This window comes from Sturnus vulgaris, chromosome 1, assembly GCF_052056855.1.
Source record: "Sturnus vulgaris isolate bStuVul1 chromosome 1, bStuVul1.hap1, whole genome shotgun sequence".
NCBI lineage: Eukaryota > Metazoa > Chordata > Aves > Passeriformes > Sturnidae > Sturnus > Sturnus vulgaris.
The window spans coordinates 28,165,656-28,183,345 of NC_142243.1; the positions used below are offsets into that span (position 1 = coordinate 28,165,656).

The 17,690-nt window shown below is 35.8% G+C and overlaps 1 protein-coding gene across 6 annotated transcripts in view; it reads right to left on the reverse strand.

Annotated features, from left to right (window-relative positions):
- The window catches only part of DGKB (diacylglycerol kinase beta), a 377,865-nt gene that overhangs the window by 58,707 nt on the left and 301,468 nt on the right, over positions 1–17,690 (reverse strand). For all 6 annotated transcript variants that reach the window (XM_088162387.1, XM_014894413.2, XM_088162374.1 and 3 more), the window contains one exon: positions 17,312–17,507. In XM_088162387.1, coding sequence (XP_088018513.1) covers positions 17,312–17,507 — 196 coding nt within the window. The remainder of the gene's footprint in view (positions 1–17,311; positions 17,508–17,690) is intronic.

Consider the following 17,690-nt stretch of genomic DNA (forward strand, 5'->3'; position numbering starts at 1 on the left):
GTGTAAACAGAGTCTGTAATTAAAAGACCATGACTCTTCCTATACAAACATTTCTTCCTGAGCATCTCATGCAGTGACGCATATTTCAAAACCTACTCAGTATGTCAGGGAAAAATTGAAGGAACACCTCAGGTAAAAGCACACGGTTTTTAGATGTTCCTAACTTTCAAATGACAACGGTATTTCTAACTTTTGAGTTTATGAAATTTTAGAAGTAAATAAAGTAATCTCTCTTATAAATACCTAAACTCTGCTTTTGTTATTCTTTGAAATGACTGGCAAAAATTGATGATGCCACTAGTCTCAGGCAGATAGAAGTTATGTCTAATATCCCATACCCATGAGATTTTTTTTTCTTCAAAGAAATAGAATTCTTTATTTTTTTGTCTTTTTTTAGTCTTCAAGTTTTCATCATGTAATTTTCTGTGACTGAAAGAGCCAAAAAATAGCCCTCTTTATTGAAACCCAAGCTTTTCAAAAGACCTTGAAAACTTGATGTAGGCTACATGTGGGGCAAAATAAATTAGGCTTTCTGTGAAGCAGGGAAGTGAGACAGCAAGTACTTCATCTGCTAATTCCAGATACTACTGAACCATCACATCACTCTTCCTTATGGTGTGAAAGAATTCTCATTTTTTTATTCTTTCTTGCAGGAGACTGAGGTGGCTTTCAAGGTTTTATTATTGTAGGGGAAAGTGATACTATTTTTGTATAAGAAAGAAGCACAAATTAATCTCCTCCTAAGGGGATTTATTGTATGCCATTCAGATATGTAACTTCTACCTCTGGACTAGGAAAAATCATGTAAGAAGTTGCAGGAATGTACATGGTTCTCAGTGAGGGGAAAAGGTGACAGTGCTCTGAGAGCCTTTCCTGCTCACAGCCTGTTAGGTTGGAGGCTTATTATTATTATTATTATTAGAACCAGGGGATGTGGACATCTGTCAGCTTTTTTCCCTCACATGTGCAGCAACTGTGTGTGGTCCTCTAAATGAAACTATTAGCTATGCAGTTCTGCATTCATGTACCAATTCCAAGTGTGCTGTATTTGTGCCAATTAAAAAGTATTGTCTTATGGGTGGGTGAAATGGGGATACATAAATACCATAATAAAGTAAACAACTACTCTAACTTATTTTTCTTAACTTTCTCTCCAAATCTTATTCATTTAAAATGGGAGTATACACTAAATTAACAGGTTTGTTTTTAAAAAGCAAGCATGCTGAACTGGATGATAATCACTGTAAGAACAATGGCTGTGGGAGGTCAGGGAAGTCAAAGAAGAGAAAAAGTAGCCTCTGCCATAAGAAGTTGGGTGATCTCTAGACGCAGTTGGTTTAATTCACAAAGCCTACATTACTAAGAAGACTGCATTAATAAAGACTGCTGGGAGCCAACGTTTACATTCAAAAGTTGTTAGACACATAAGGATAGGCTACTATACTCATTAGTAAGTATCCTGTGATTGCACAGGTGTTTACTAAATACTTGGGAAATGTTCAACTGATGCACAACAAACACCCATACGCTTCATAACGCTGAATTAAGAGATTTACTTTGTTTACTGATTTAATCAACTTTTCAGATTAGGGCAACCTTCAAGATTACATTGAAAACAGAGCCACTGTAAACACACATACTTTACAGCATAAATCCTACAGCAGCACTATCATCATGGAAAACCACCACACCAACAATGTCTAGGCTGTATGTAATGCCTTTTTGGGGTCTCAACATAAAGTATGAACCATTTTCTATTAAGGGGAAGAAATACACACTGATCTGACTTCCCTGCCAAAATAACCTAGCTATGCCACTTCACATGCTCTGCCATTTCTTGTTGCTAGATATGTAACAGTGTCATCTACCATGCTGTACAAGTAGTACGTGTTAGTTAAATGGATTTTTCTTTTTCAATTATCTAGCAACATTTTGTCAATTATCTAGCAGCTCACATTGGCAAGACTTGTCATAAACTTCATAGATCTGTCAGATTTCTATAATGATGGAACATATGTTAAGAAGAGCCCCAAATCCCTAAAAAAAAAAAAAAAAAAGGAAAATCAAACATGTGGCCTAGACCAAAAGATATTTAATGCATGTACAATGAAAGGAATCTAGTGATTTTTGAATTCACTGGTCACAATGTCACTCTCTCTTTCAAGTTCTTGCAAGTAGTTCCTCTACTTTTAAAGCTAAAAGGCCATCTTCTCTCCTATTAGCTTTTGTTTTAACACAGTCCTTTTATTTCTCCAGCAGAACAAATCTTTTTCCATGATCCAGCTGCCAAGAGAAATTTTCTTTAACTACCTGTCTCTCAAAGCCACCCAAAGCCTTGATATTACCCTCAAGAAATGTCTGACAATTTGGGGATTTTTTTTCAGATTTTGACATGACATCCTATTCGACATTTTTCAAGTTATTCAAAATAGATTTTGCAAAATCCTCTAGTTAGCCTGTAAAGAAATAACTTCTGAATGCTAAGGCACTAAACAGACATTACCAATTTGGTAGAGGTAGTCTTAGCACAGCTTTGGAGGAAGTTTTAAAGATATAATATGCCATTAAGCATACTAGTTTCCTCATTAGTTTTATAAAATAGGTCTATTTGTTCAAAAATAAAAAGATTCATACTCAGAAATATGATCTACAAAAAGACCAAAAAACCCCATAAATATAGTAATAATTTTATACCGGGAATATCCTTTGACTCTAGCTGAATCAACATAATGTGAAAGTGAACTTTACTATTACCTTTATTCATTCAAACAAACAATTGCCATCTCACCCACAAAACCTCTGCTGTACAAAATTACATGAAACCTACCTAGATAAATATGGCCAAAGCCCTTCTCATCTGTGCCTTTTCTGGTACTGACAACAAATTATCATGAATTTTCTGGCACATGACTACTTTGTAATTCAACATAGAACACAAGACACAACATGTAAAAGTAATTTAGCTAAGCAGACAATACTTCATGAACTCATGAGTAAGAAGTGATAAATAAATTGTAACTGGAACAATGCAGTTGGGTAGATGATGTCAAACGTTCATACTCAGACAGAATATGTCTGAGGTAGCAATAACATGTCTGAAAAGAGACATTCTGTTCATCACACAGACCTTGGCAACCAGCCTCAGCAGCTCAAAACAGAGGACCCTTCTTTAACAGAGGCTGCTTTAAACTCCTTTCCCAAGGAGATATAGTGTGGCCAAAGAGATGCTCAGGTGAGAAAGCCCTGTCAGTCATCCATCTGCAGTCTGTCTTTTTCATAGGGATAATTTAAAGTACGAGGTAAATAAAATGAAAGAAAAACAACAATTTTTCCAGCTGGGATAAAAAAATTGGCATTTTAATATGCTGTACTGCAATCTTTTTTGCCTGTTCGTTTTTATTAAATTGGCTTTTTCCTATATACAGAAATCACAACCCTGAGAAAATCCTATAGCAACAGAATGAAAGGCTTTAGTAGGGGTCACCGCTCAACACAAAAATTAGCAGATGATCTTAACTTTGAATACTCTAAATACATATGTTTAAACATTATTATCACAACAAGCAATGTCAGAATTTATGTTCAGTATTCTTTCCTTCAAGGAGAAATTATTTCATAGAGGTCTGATCAAAGTGACTTCTTTATTCCTTATATTAAAACAGTCTTTTGGTGCAATATAAGTCGAAAACTAATACATGGGAAATCTGAAAAACACACATATTGCAGCCACATACCATGATACCTTCCCTTCAGTAGATGTGTGTAATGCAGAAATTTTTCTTTCGCTTTTTATGTTAATACTGGTTTGACACTTAAATTAAAATACAGGTTACTGCAAAGTACTTGAAGAGTATGCTGTCTTACTTGGTTAGCATTTACACCCAATTAGAGCTTGGTGCTCATCAGACAAAGTTTTACAGACCTGGACACATCTATAAATAAACAAAATGACATCATCATGGTGGTATTTGAAGTAAGTCTTTGTGTCTCACTATAGAAAAGGCTCATAGGCTGAAAATATTAAAAAGTAAACATGTATCTCCTCATGAATGGATATCTAAATAACTATCTCTATATATTTTGGCAATATCATAGCTGAAAATCATTGTCATATGAGACTAACCATGAAGATTTTTACCTGTAGAAAATGATAGTTTAATAAATTGCTTCAGACAGAGCTAGATTAATCAACTCCATCATCCCAATTAATTATACAGCAATTATTTTCTGATGTTTTAAATGTCTTCTGATTACGTCTTGCTCAGTAATTCTCAAAGTGTCTACATGTTAATATTATTTCCGATGTTGTAACAAAAATTGCTGATTGTTTCTTACTAGCATAACTTTTTCAAGCTCTAAAGACTTTATCATCCATTTTATCTGTTCTTAGGTAATGGTTCTAAACATTCCCAAACTGGCAAAGAATATTTTAACTGAATAAATATAAAAACTCCAGTCATTAATAATTTTTTCCCACACAGCCTAGCAAAAATGGCCACCTATGAGAAAGGTTTTACTATCTGTTGAAGGTCATATAAATACGAAGCCACTTGCAACTCTACAAAGCTTTTTGTCATTATTCTATAGGTCTGTGAGCTATTTGTGATCCAGAGGTCCTAAATTTTCAACTGATTTTGCATAAGAAAGTAGAGTTGAAATCAAATGAAATATGAATTAAGAGGTCAGTAAGGAGAAACTAAATACTTTAGAAGGAAAAATCTATCCCCAACTGTATCTAGAGTCCAGGTAAAGGGCGGGGGGGGGGGGGGGGGGGGGGGGCAGGACTTTCTCGAAGAAACTGGGAGCTCCCCTAAGTACTACTGGCTCTATTTGATTTTCAACACAAACTTACAATTTAACATGTGCCTCCTTGTTGACTATCAATGGGTTAAGCAGGTCTGTAAGGAAGAGATGAACATACTGGGACTCAACCTGAAGCAGCCAAAAAGGATTATTTACAAACTTTAAAAGAAAAGGCAGGGAATATTGATCAGAAAAAGTAACGAGAGGATCAATTTCAGTGTACTTTTCCAGTAGGGGTGAGAGTTCCTCTGTGTTTTCACTTGACAGTGCTGATTTTGCCCAGATGTGGCTATTCTGAGGCCTTTTCTAAAAAGGAAGTCCCCAGTAGAGAACCCTTATTTCTAACACTGAATAAGGAGCTTTTAGGATAGGACTAGAGGATCAGCTAAGTCTATGACTGAGTGAATTAGACAGATGAAAATAAAGCTGATTACATACTGACTGCCATACATGCAGTATGAAATTGGACTTCTTAACCTTGCATTCAGGAACCAAGCCCTTAGATTTTAGCAAATGAACTTTAGATCATAAATCCTTAGAGTTTTTCGAGTGTAAGGTCTAGACAAGCCCCTGAGCAAACTGATCCAATTAGACCTGCTTTGAGCAGAGACGGTTGGTCTAGATGACCTTTGGAGGTCTCTTCCAACCTAAATTATCTTTGGGCCTCCGATTCTTCAAGCAGGAAATGTCCATTTGATCTGTGTTTATAAAGCACCTAGTGTCCAAGACCTTTGGGTGTTACCACAGAAAAAATAAATAATAATCACTAACTGCCAATTTGTTCATAAAGTTGATATAAAGTAATGCAAGAAATGGTTTAGTCAGCCTCAGATTATTTATTGAATTCTGAAATTACTGGGGTTTTTGTAAGGATATAACTTTTTTCCTGACTGTAATAGACACACAGGAAAGAAAAACAAAGAAGGTACAAATATCTTCTGTAATCTATTAAAAATCCATCACTGCTCTAGTCCATAGTTTGAAAAAAGGCTTCTTACTGGTTGGCAGCTGAATCCCCTGAAAACCATAAATCAGCCATTCTGGTAAGATGAAGTTATTTAACTAGTATCCAGAGTTTTCATTATATAGTAGCACACATAGAAAGTATTTACAAGTCCCACTGAGATGTGCAAACCAGAATAAGAAGATTCAGCTCAAGCCTGTAATTCTACCATTTCTACAGTGCTAACAACTATTGAAAGTTATTGTAACTGTAAAGACATGTGTCTGAATACTGATAAGGAAGATGACTCCCGAGCCCTGCACAGTGGACCTTTAAAATTGTTCAATTAGCCTCATGCAGATTTCTACAGCATGGAATGCAATGCCAAGGGGACAACAAAGCCAACATGGGGACTTTAAGCTGTGCCTTCTCAATATCAGGGAAAGAAGCACAGCCAGAAAATGTATTACCTGCAGGAACCACCCACTGGGGCTATAGATAGGTAGCACAATTTAGTGCTATCAGAAATCACAACATATACAATAAGAGGTGAAATTTGTACCTACTTGGATTTTGCAATTAAGTATATACTTCTGCTTCACTGCTATTTTTCTGATGTCAGATTTCAAGGACTTTTGATGGTAATAAAAACCCTCCCACTGACACATATGAAAGACAAGCAGTGTGTTTGTAACTCTGTTGCCTGGAAATAGTAGGTCCAGAAATAGTTGGCGCTAAACTTTAAATAAAATTATAGAACTCTTTCAACCTTTCTACTCTCACTGTGTAAATGTGAAAGTAGTGTAAATCTTGTTGACAGTTATTGCCATATCTATTGGCACACACTCTGCAGCAGTTTGAGAAGTGTTGTGCAGCATGGCTAGTGCCCATTACTTGTCTCCCCATATTTTCTTACAATTTATTTTCACCCCAGCAGGCAGCACCTCACAATGCCATTAATTTGTTGGGCAGCTCATTCTTTCCAACACAAACTATTTTACAATGTGCTCTTATAAACAACCTGGTGGTTTACTGGCAGTGCTCAACGGTGTCAGGAGGGAGGTTATGATTTAAAGGCAGCAGGTAAAAAACTGAGCCGGTCACAGAGATGACATCGTTTGACCAAACCTTCTCTCCTCTAATTTTACTATCGTCAGCACAAGTGCACAAAATCACCAGATTCGCACTTGGTCTCCACAATATGTGACTGAAACAATGCTACTATCAAACAGCTCTTTTTGTTGCTTTTCCTACACAGTATTCTGCTAACAGTATATTTGCTATATGACTAGAGGTGCAAGAAAACAAATGGAGAAAGAAGGGGAAAGAAGAAATCTTCCAATTAATTGTAACAGCAAATATGGAAAACCCCACCCAAAGCCCTATCTCCTTGCAGAGCAATTAGGCACTAGTAAAATACTTGCATGACTCCAATATGTATTTATAGCTATTTGTATTTGACTGCTTTGGTTAATATAAGCCTTTGCAGAGTGAAGAAAAAAACCTCACCACTAAGAGAAAAAATTCAGTCTTTTTAATACAACAAACTGAATCTTATATTTTTGTCTTATTATAACACTAATTTCCTCTTGTAAATTCTACTTCTGTCTCTAGTAAGTAAGACAAATGTATATACGCACAACCCGAGGTCTTATCAGGTTTTTAATATCATCAATATTTTTAGAATATTTTACATTTTTTTTATCAGTAATACTAATGTGTGCATTAACTGAAGCTGTCTCTCCTGTTGTTACTCAAAATTAAATTGCTGTCAATCTGACACCTTTTGCAGACACTCAAGGAACTTGAAATTTTCTATTAACAAGTAATAGAAAACTAGAATGGATCAGAGGATATGATTATGTGTTACAGCAGCCAAAAATGATCTGCTAGGCTATTCTATTTTTATTTCTGTATCTTTAATCTAAAGATTCCGGCACCTGGGGCAGGGTTAAATGAGCAAACAATCTGAGTAATACGCTATCAGTATTCCTAGGGAATGCTTGTCTACCATTACACAAATTGAATACTGCAAAATGGTTATTGAAACTTTTTATACAACGGTCACAATATAAAAACATATCTTTCTTACTGTAAATCTAAGCCATAACGACAACTATGCCAGTATCATTCACATGAAAAGAGAGCCTGAAGGGGTTAAGCCTGTGTCAGTCTTAAATTCATGCAACCTTTCTACTTAATTTTAAACATTTTCTATGTGCTTGCAATGTTTTTTAATAACAGGCCAATTCCTTAACTCACACAGGAATCTAAATTACAATAATCACATGCACTCCTTCCCCCAAGAAAGGAAACACCTGTTGTAGTAGGTTAATTACTGACTTTTTGTAAGCTTTCAGAAGAAAGCTAACATTGACAAACAATTTATAACTGAAAAACTTCAGAAGCAGAGAAACACATGAATTTTAAAACTGATATGAAACCCAAAATGTATGTTCAGATAATAACAGATGTTTTCACTTTGTTAATTAAAGATAAACTCTGTATCAAAGTACTATAATAGGATATAGTTATTTTATAACTAAGATGGGGCTTTCTGTTCCATTTCACTTCTGTAATAACTGTTATTCATAGCACTATACAGCAGGAGAAAATAAAACTTAAGCCCTAAAAAAAATGAAAATTAAAAAAGTATGTGTACCTAAATCAATACAGAATGTAGAATATATATTCAATGAGGAATTTAAGAAATTCATTCACTTGTTTTTATGGAATTCTTGGTGAATTTGAGAAAAAGACACATATTTACACTATTACAAAACTCAAAGTGTCACTTAAACCTATATTTTTAAAAATATCCACACATGCACTCATATTAATAGTAATAGCTTTAATCTGAGACTTGCTAATTATTTCCAGCTGCATTTTAATACAGAAAAAAAAAGTGATATTCCGTCCTAAGCTATGGTACTTTATTTTCATTCATAAAAATCTGGTCATTTCAGTGAAATTACACTCATAAGGAGCAAAAGGAGTTATGCCTTGTGCTAATGCTCTTATACAAATATCTATTTTTGAGGCATGACATGGTACTTTTAAATAACAGCCACTCATCTGCTATATCTGCTGTTATGCCACTAAGCTGGACATGGTAGTTGAAACATGGTAGCAAAAGTAAAGTCAGAGGAAGATCAACATGGAGGAAAGACTCAAAGAAAGACTTCAGGAAAAGCAAACTTATACTTTTGCTGTCATGTACAAACGAGATAGTCACAGAGCTTCACATCCTGCAAGGTGCATTTTCAAATGACAGTCAAGTCTTTCCAGAGATAAATAGCATGGTAACCATTGCCTTCAGTACTAGAAATGGAAAAACAATTATGAAAAAAAGGAGGAAAAAAATAAAAAAGCCTGAGTAAGCTGATCAGTTTTTGCTACAACAAAAAATGGTATGTGTTACTAAGTCTACAGTGGATAGGGGAAAAAAATCTCCAACAAAATATCTGGATATTGCATTCATATCCCTTATCATTTATGTCTTAACTAATGGCTGTCATACAGGCAAGCGTATGACCCACTTACCTGGGTTAATGAGGTGCAAAGCTTACAAAGGGCTCCCAGTAAAGCCAAGTGAAGCACTGGGAATACTGTGGAACAGGTCATATGAACCTTCTGCAGACACCTGTGCTGAGGTCTGCACCACAGGCCCTGCAAAAGGTGCATTTTAGGGCATACTCCTGTTCCAGGTCAGCCAGACCTGGGCTAAATTCACCTTGAATGCTGCAGAGGAACCTGAGCTGCTCTAAGTAGATGGCCCAATATGAGAATGCACATCAGCAAGGTGATGTTTCCAGTCTAGCAGCTAAAGTGAGCCCCAGCAGAATAATCCAGCAATACTGATAGCAGAGAATGTGGTGTGATTATTTGGATGCTACTTTATAGACATATCCTGAAACAATAAGTAACTTCCTACTTCTTGTTGCTACTTAACATGCTATCCCTCCTACCCTCACCTTTTTCTCTGTAGGAACCAATTTACTGTGAATTTTTTTTTTTATACAATAGCTAATTTCACCTACTGCATTTAATGTCATAGGAGTTATACATGTAAAGCTCTGTACTTAGAGATAAGATAGTCCTTTATGCCATTTTAATCAATCTTTGTCATGGGTATGTTACTTAATAGCTCTGTCTTCCTATAGAAAATGAGCAACTTAAGGGAAATGAAACTTTTCAAAGATACATTTTCCTTCTGGCAGACTGTGAAATACACCATAATTATCCTCTTTCGATGAATAACGTTTGAAAGAAAATGAACATTCTGTGCACCAAAAAGTATAATACAATGACAATCTCAACTGCCTTGTAAATAAAAGGAAATTGTTTTTCTACTATGATCTATATTGCACAGAAATATATATACACGCCTGATAAATATAAAACCAAATCAGACTATCAAGCCATTTTTAAGGTCCTATTAATTTCTAGTAACAATAAACTCAGTGTTTCACAGCCAAAAGACATTGTACTTATATTTCAGAAAGCTTAAAACTGTGTTATGAGTTATGGGCTCTATCCTGCACACTGATGGAGCTACTTGTATGAGTAAGGCTTGGACTGAACACAGCCTCTTTTAAAGAGGGGAAAGATAATGGCCACCCAAAACTTTACTGCTGGAGATGGGGCCATAGGGGGTAGTAGAGGTGGAAGAAAATACAGGGAAAGGCCTTTTCAGCAGCTTAATAAAATTATGACATTCCAGCCCACATTCTCCTATTAGGAAACCTGCACCATCTTTAACAGCTTGGTAAAGTAAATGTTTGAATAGAGAGCTTACAAACTAATGGTGCTATGTACAATTTAACTAAACAGTTAGGACAAAATGCCATTTAGCCCTTTTTGATATCTGAATACGCCGTTTCAGTAAATATGAACATGAAGTGAAAATAAGGAGCCAAGGCCACACAATCTTCATCAGCTAATATGAGACAAAAACATCTGAGTACCAACCTTTGCTTCAGTCAGCCAAAATCCAAGTTTTTAGTTAGGAAAATTACAGCTCTACCAGAAGAAATTTGTTACTATGGGAAAACTGTGATGTTTATGTCTTACATCCCTTGGTTTTTACTTTCTTTTTCTTCTCCCTTTCCTTCCCCAAAGCACTGCCACCAGATATGAGATGCTACTGCTCAGTGGGAACACATCACAGTATGGAAAACCCTGTTCCACAGTTTCTAGAAGAACCAACAAAAAACCTGGAAACTAATATGTAACAGTAGAAGGAACTTAGTTGCAAGAACAAGTGTTTCCACGGGGAGCAATCAGTAAGGCTTCCATGCCCAGGGTGAACTTGGGGCATAGCCAGAGATGAACACCTCAGCCAGGGATGAGCTGCACCTCGCAGCTGCCCCAGGGACACAGCAGCTCCCAGTGCCCACCCAGCTGCTGCTCGGACAGTGGCTGGTCACTGCTGCTCAGCAGGTGGAAGAGGCCAGTGTACACTTAGGACTGCAACACAAATGCACCCAAAGGAAAAGAGGTACTCAGCATGTCATTTAGACGTTTAAAAGGTGACAGAATAATGCAGTGCACACTAAAGATGAGGCAGTATGTAACACCACTGAAGACCACCCTATTTCCCAACACTGCTCAAACAATAATATCCAAAAGAGGTGTTCCCCTGCTCTCGTTTCCAGCACTTGGAAACTGCACTCCAAGCAGGGGTTGCACAAACTGGGAAGACAAATCCTCTACCCCAGTCATTTCTGCTCAGTAGATTGGTGACCACGGAGCTAAGGAAAGATATGGCATACACCAGCATCAGATCTATCAAAGCAAGCATGGTTCAGTTCAACAAGTCTTATCTGGCAGTGGTGCCCAATTCCCACTCCTGCTCCAAGGACTATTCAAGTATTTGATGAACTGTCACCACATGCAGAACATAGAGAGAAATTCATCTCACCATCTAATTGCAGAAAGGGAGGTGTCTAACCCAAACTACTCCTTAGGTTCTACTTAACTGGAAAGGGAGTCACCTCCAGTGAGCATTTTATTCTGTCTACCTTAGATATCTATTTGAACGTAGGATAAACACTCTTTTCCTGAGGTGACTCTATCTACTAGCTATAGAGTTGATTTTTTAGACAGTGAAGTTAATGCCACACTAACTTTAACAGCCCTCACAATTATTTCATTTACTGTAAACAACCCACACTCCCAAAATAGTAGTAAAAAATTCTACACAGAAATATGAGCCCTTTAGTTTAAAGTTTCAGAATAGATGTGGGACATGCATGGACAACAAAAAACCCATAGTGTTTGAATAAATTTAGATTTTTTTTCTAATGTTTAGACTAATATTAGAAGTCTTAACATAGACTAGCTATGAAATAGCTCCAATTAGCTTTTTTTCCTCTGTGGTAAAGTGTTAATGTCTATGTAGTAAAAAGCTGTCTAAACAAGATGCAAAGTAAGGCATGTAGCCATGACATCGTCAATAACATTTAATAAAAATATTATTATAGAGAGTTCATTACACATGCCTTATCATGTCAAAAATATCCCAAAATCTACAAATAATGAATATACACTGTGTATATTTAGTGTATATATTACACAGACTGTGTATATAGTACAGTTTCAACTTTTCAACAAGGAAAGGTCACCTAGCCATACTACAGGTTATGAAAGACCTCCATAAATTAAATTAGACAGCTAGCTCACAAAGTTATAAGCTGTTTAGGGAACATGTCAGGAATTCTCTTTCTATAGGGAAGCTTCTCTCTCCCTGTAGAGTGGAATTTGACACCTAATAAGAAAGGCATTTTCTATTCTCTTAATATTTATGGATATTTTGAAGTATTTTAAGGCCTTCACAGTCTCTGCATGTCTTGAACTGCTTTTAACTGCAGTGAACTGCCTGCATATACATTATTCCATCTCCAAAGCCCCTGCATTTCTATTCAGAAAGTCATAATGCAGTTATTAAAAGAGATTTCCACACAGAGTTATTGAATCATATTGGTAAGCTTGGTTTATGCCTAGGTGCTGTGATATGAATGCACATTGTCTTGAATTTGTCTAGTAGTCTGTGGAGTGACAGCTCACTGCAGCCCTTAACAAGCTGCACAGATCAACTTGGTAAGGATTTGGTTAAATATCAGTGTGCCTGATGATGTACAAAATAATATGAAAAAAAATTTCACTGAAATATTTATAGTCTAAAGGTTTCACCCATTAATAGTTCATAAATATTGTCTTCAAGCATGAGTCCATTGAGGTGAGTGGAACCACTCGTGCAAAAACAAGTTACGTATATTTCTGCCATCAAATCTTAAGAGATTTTAAAAGACATCCCATTTCAGAATAAGTTTCTAACTGAACATCAGCAATGAAAACAAAACAAAGCCTAAAACCTTCCACCTTGAGGGAAACTTCATTTAGCAGAAAGTTTTCTGGAGAGATTAAAAAAAAATTTAAAAAGCCTTTTTGTCACAAAAGGTTTGAAAATTTTATTTAGAATTTATGTGAGGAAGAAAACTGTTTAAGACTTAACATAAGGAGTATATATTTTTCATGTAAGACATGTTGTCATGATTTAACTTGTTTTAGATGCAATTTGCAACCAGGTAGTGCGCTTATTTGCATTTATGTTTCTCAACTCACAGTTTTGTTTCTATGCAGTATGTTCATCTTTTCAAAGAACTGACTTTTGACATTTATCAGTATATGTGAATATCCAAAGAAGTCATATCTAAATAATGTTCACGGGCAGATCACAGTAATATCTAAAATCTGTAAATGGCCTGTGGATAGATGCATCATAGATATGTGCATACTAGAAGCTTTTAAATAAAACAACAAATGGAAACACTGCAAGTGTGAGATTCATAATGTCAAAACACTAAGTCACCTACTTTCACAAATTGTCACATCTATCTGCAGTTATATTTTTTCCAAATGCATTGACATTTTACAATAGAAATTGTACTGATAAATTAGAAATTAAAATGAAATTAAATCATAAAAATACCACATGATTTTTACTCTAATAAGATGTGATGAAAACCCACTCTACTTCTGCACAGGAGCTGAAATGAAAACTGTAGTATTTTTTCCACTAATAAGGATTATGATAATACCTAGTACACTACAGCTAAATACGTTCGGGGTTTTTTTTTTCCCCAATTAGTTATAAGCTAATCAGACCAATACATTTTCACACATGTTTTGTATTAAAATGTTACTAGCGAGACAGAAATGAAATACACAGGCACACATATCTATATGCTATGACTGCTGAACGTTTCTCTTTAGCATACATGCCCAAACTCCTAATAAGACAAGGCGGGAATGTATTTAAATAGTGCACATTTTAAACGACTCAATTTCAATATACTGTTTTCAGACTACATGCACGTAATCAGATTGTTTTCTAAGCAGACATCCATTTGATTACTTAAAGTGCAAATTGTGGTCTGGCTATTGAGTGTGCAGAGGAGGATAATTGGAAGGGCAAAGAAAATATAAGCCTTTTTACATCAACAGGTGGCAACGCTAAATAGGAAAAAAAAGAAAGAGAGGAGTGGGCTCAGAGAAATATACCTTCCCTGCATTGTATAGATATCTAAGAAAGAAAAATAATTTGGCAGAAATTTGAACTTTTTTCCTGCAGTGATATTCACATTGCATGTACATGGTTTGTACATGAGAGCATGGGCACAGAGCAGCAGGACCGCACAGAGGTTTCTCAGGCAGTTTGAGAAGTCCTCCTTGAGACAATTCAACATGCTTAGGGGCAACACACTATCCAGAGCAAGGAGACAGCTTCCAATAGTCCATGCAAGTACCCCACCTATGGGCTCAGAGTACTAACCTTCAATTCATGTATTTATGGTCAAGTTATAAAACCAGACAAGCAAAGACAAGAATACAGATTGCTACACAGCTGAAAAACCCACAGTTGTACTGCAATTGAAAAAGTCTAAAAGCAAAAGGGCATCCTACTCAGGAGCCCCACAAAAAAACCCATTAGAATTATAAAAACCAAAACAAATTCAGCACCAAAATCAGATATATATATATATATATATATATATATACATATATATATATATATATATATATATTCATAAGAAAACATGAGGATTGATTTCTGTCTCCTAGGAAGTGCAGTGCTTAGTTGTCAAGTGATTAGATGCTTTATTTGGACATAAAAATAACTACAAGGATGTTTATTCAGAATAAGCTAATAAACAAAAGTTAACAAGCAGGTATGTATTTATCACGGTTCTCAATACAGCAATACCTATCTCTGCACCAGGTATTAATAGCTGGCAAAATGTTTTCTTCAAACTAAAAGGTACATTGTGCCAAAAGTACCTAGTGCCTAAGAAAATAACCAGCTAGTGAAAAAAATCGTAATGCTTTCAAATGAGAGTCAGTTATTTCCCCAGTGAGTAGATTCAGATTTATCAAAACTATTTGAGAAGCCTAGACATAAAATTGATTGAATTCCATTATTCAGCAATAATCTTGAATTCTGACTTGAAGAAGCACACTCAGCCTAAGAACCTACCTTAGCCAGCAGAATTAAGTGATTGTTCTTTGCAGTATAAAATAGGAGTGGACTCATAAAGCTAATCACTTGGTTCTGAAATGTTCACACTATCTTCATTTTTGAGTTTTGAATTGTTTTAACGTGGTTTCATGGACTAAACATGCACTTGCAGTCAGAGCATCCCATCCCCACACATCCCACACCTTTAAAAGGAATCCAATTTGCATGCTCAAGACTGCTTAGTGTTGCAAACTGGAACAAAATAAATATGGACCACTCTGAAATCCAAGAAGGGTACTCCTGCTCAGCACTGGAATGCTAGTGAAGATGCAAACAATAATGCTATCTATGTACTCAGCGATATGAGAGGTGATCTAGTTTTGGATATTGAGAATCTCTGCTTTAAAATTGCCTTTTGGATGAACTACTTCCACCCCCAGTGCATACAAAGTGATTAGAAACTAAGTAATGAGAACAGTTTTTCTGAAGTAAGTATGCTTAATGTCTGCATTATGAACACTTCGACAAATAACATGGGAAGTTCTGGTCAGTCTTTAATGTTTTTATTGTAATTGTATTTTATCCTGTCCAGGAAAATGGAAATCAAGTGTAGCAATGCCCTTTTAATATATCAATTATAGTCAGTATATTGAAATCACTGTTGCATATGTATCAAAGATCCACACAATTTCAATAATTGAAGAAGTGATAATGTCTGTTTCTCTACTATGAAAAGAATAAATGTCCTGTCTCCCTGTGTTCAGAAGCAAAAAAAAAAAGAAAAAAAATTGGTGAGTCCTCTACCTAGCAGCTTCCATCTCTTGAACATCAAGACATGATACAGAATTGTAGTGTATGCAGAAGCTTCGTGCCCGGTGAGACTTTGGCTGACAGGGTGTATCAGTAAGTCACACTGAGATACATATGTCAAATATGAGAACATATGTCAAATTGCTAGAGCTCACAGAAATTGAATGCTAGTACCTATTGCAGCCTCTAAGCCACGAAAAACTACTTTATTCCTAAACTTTTGCCATCCAGAAATATAATTAAAATTAAATTTAAAATAACAAAATTTAGAATTAAAACTACAACGCATAATAATGAACTATGTTATAACTAGTGACTTAAAAATTACTGTGGACGAAATGTAAAAACAGGATATTCAAAACTAGTAAAGGGATCCCAACAGCAAAAGACAGTTGAAGTCCTGATCTTTATAAAGACTGAATAAGGAAGAGAAGCAAGAAGATACTCTGAAGCAAAAGATAATCCTTTTTGCAGGATAAATAGAGAAAAACAAACAAACAAACAAAACCCAGACCTTTTTCAAATTCTGGTCTGTTCATTCCTTTGGTGTGAAGAGAGTGATGGCTTATAATCACTCAGACTTGAGACGTGCAGTCAAGTGTTACAATGCATGGTATTCAGATTCTCAGAGAAGAACAGCAATTATTATTTATTATTGATTTTGTCAAGAGTTATGTTTAATAATAAAATTTATTGAGTAAGTGCATCTAATCACCAGGAAAGTATATGAGCCCTGAAAAAAATTATCATGCCTGTGCAAGCCAACTGCAGCATATATATTCAAGGATTCATACAGCATTACAAAACATAAAATGTATAGATAGCTTGCTCTTTTTACTCTGAAGTAATTTCTCTCGCCTCTGGCCAAAGCTTGTCAGAAACAGGGCACGATTATCCCCAAGTTTTATGCACACTGACATTAAGAAACATAAATACTCAGAAATACTTTCCAACTCCAAAATCTCCAACTACTTTGAGACTGAATGTCCCAGAAGCAACCAGTGCCACATGGTGTGATTAGTCTGCTTTACAGGTAACATCTGAGGCAAGTTTACAAGTATAGAGACTGCAATTGGCAGTACAACTTTGTGCCCTTGTGGCAGTGCTTCCCATCAGAAAAGCTAAATGCACAAGAAAGGAAATATCTAAGAACTATCCTTTTCCTTGACAAGGTCAATTATATAACTGACTTGACATTATGGAGCCAGATAGCCTATATCAATCTGTAAGCTTACCTTGGCATACAAACTTCAATTCCTTGGCATCTGTAACGGTGGTTCTTTTATCTGACCTCTTCTTTTCTGTCCGACGGTGGCTACGTCTTTTCTTTGTCTCTCCCCAAAGATTCGATCCACCATGCATGCTTGGGATGTTTAGAATGGCAATTCCTTCCAGAGAGATATTGATTAAGTCCAGCTGAATTCCATCACACTAATTAGAAAGGAAGGGAAAAAAAGGAAAAAAGAAAAAGAGAGAGAAAGCAAGTAAGAGAGGAAGAAAAATCTGAATGTTCTTTTTCTCAGATATTTTTCTTCAGTAATTTATCATTCTTAACACTGATAATAGTTTATTCAATGTTTACAACTAAGAGATATACTTGTATCTGAAAAGGAG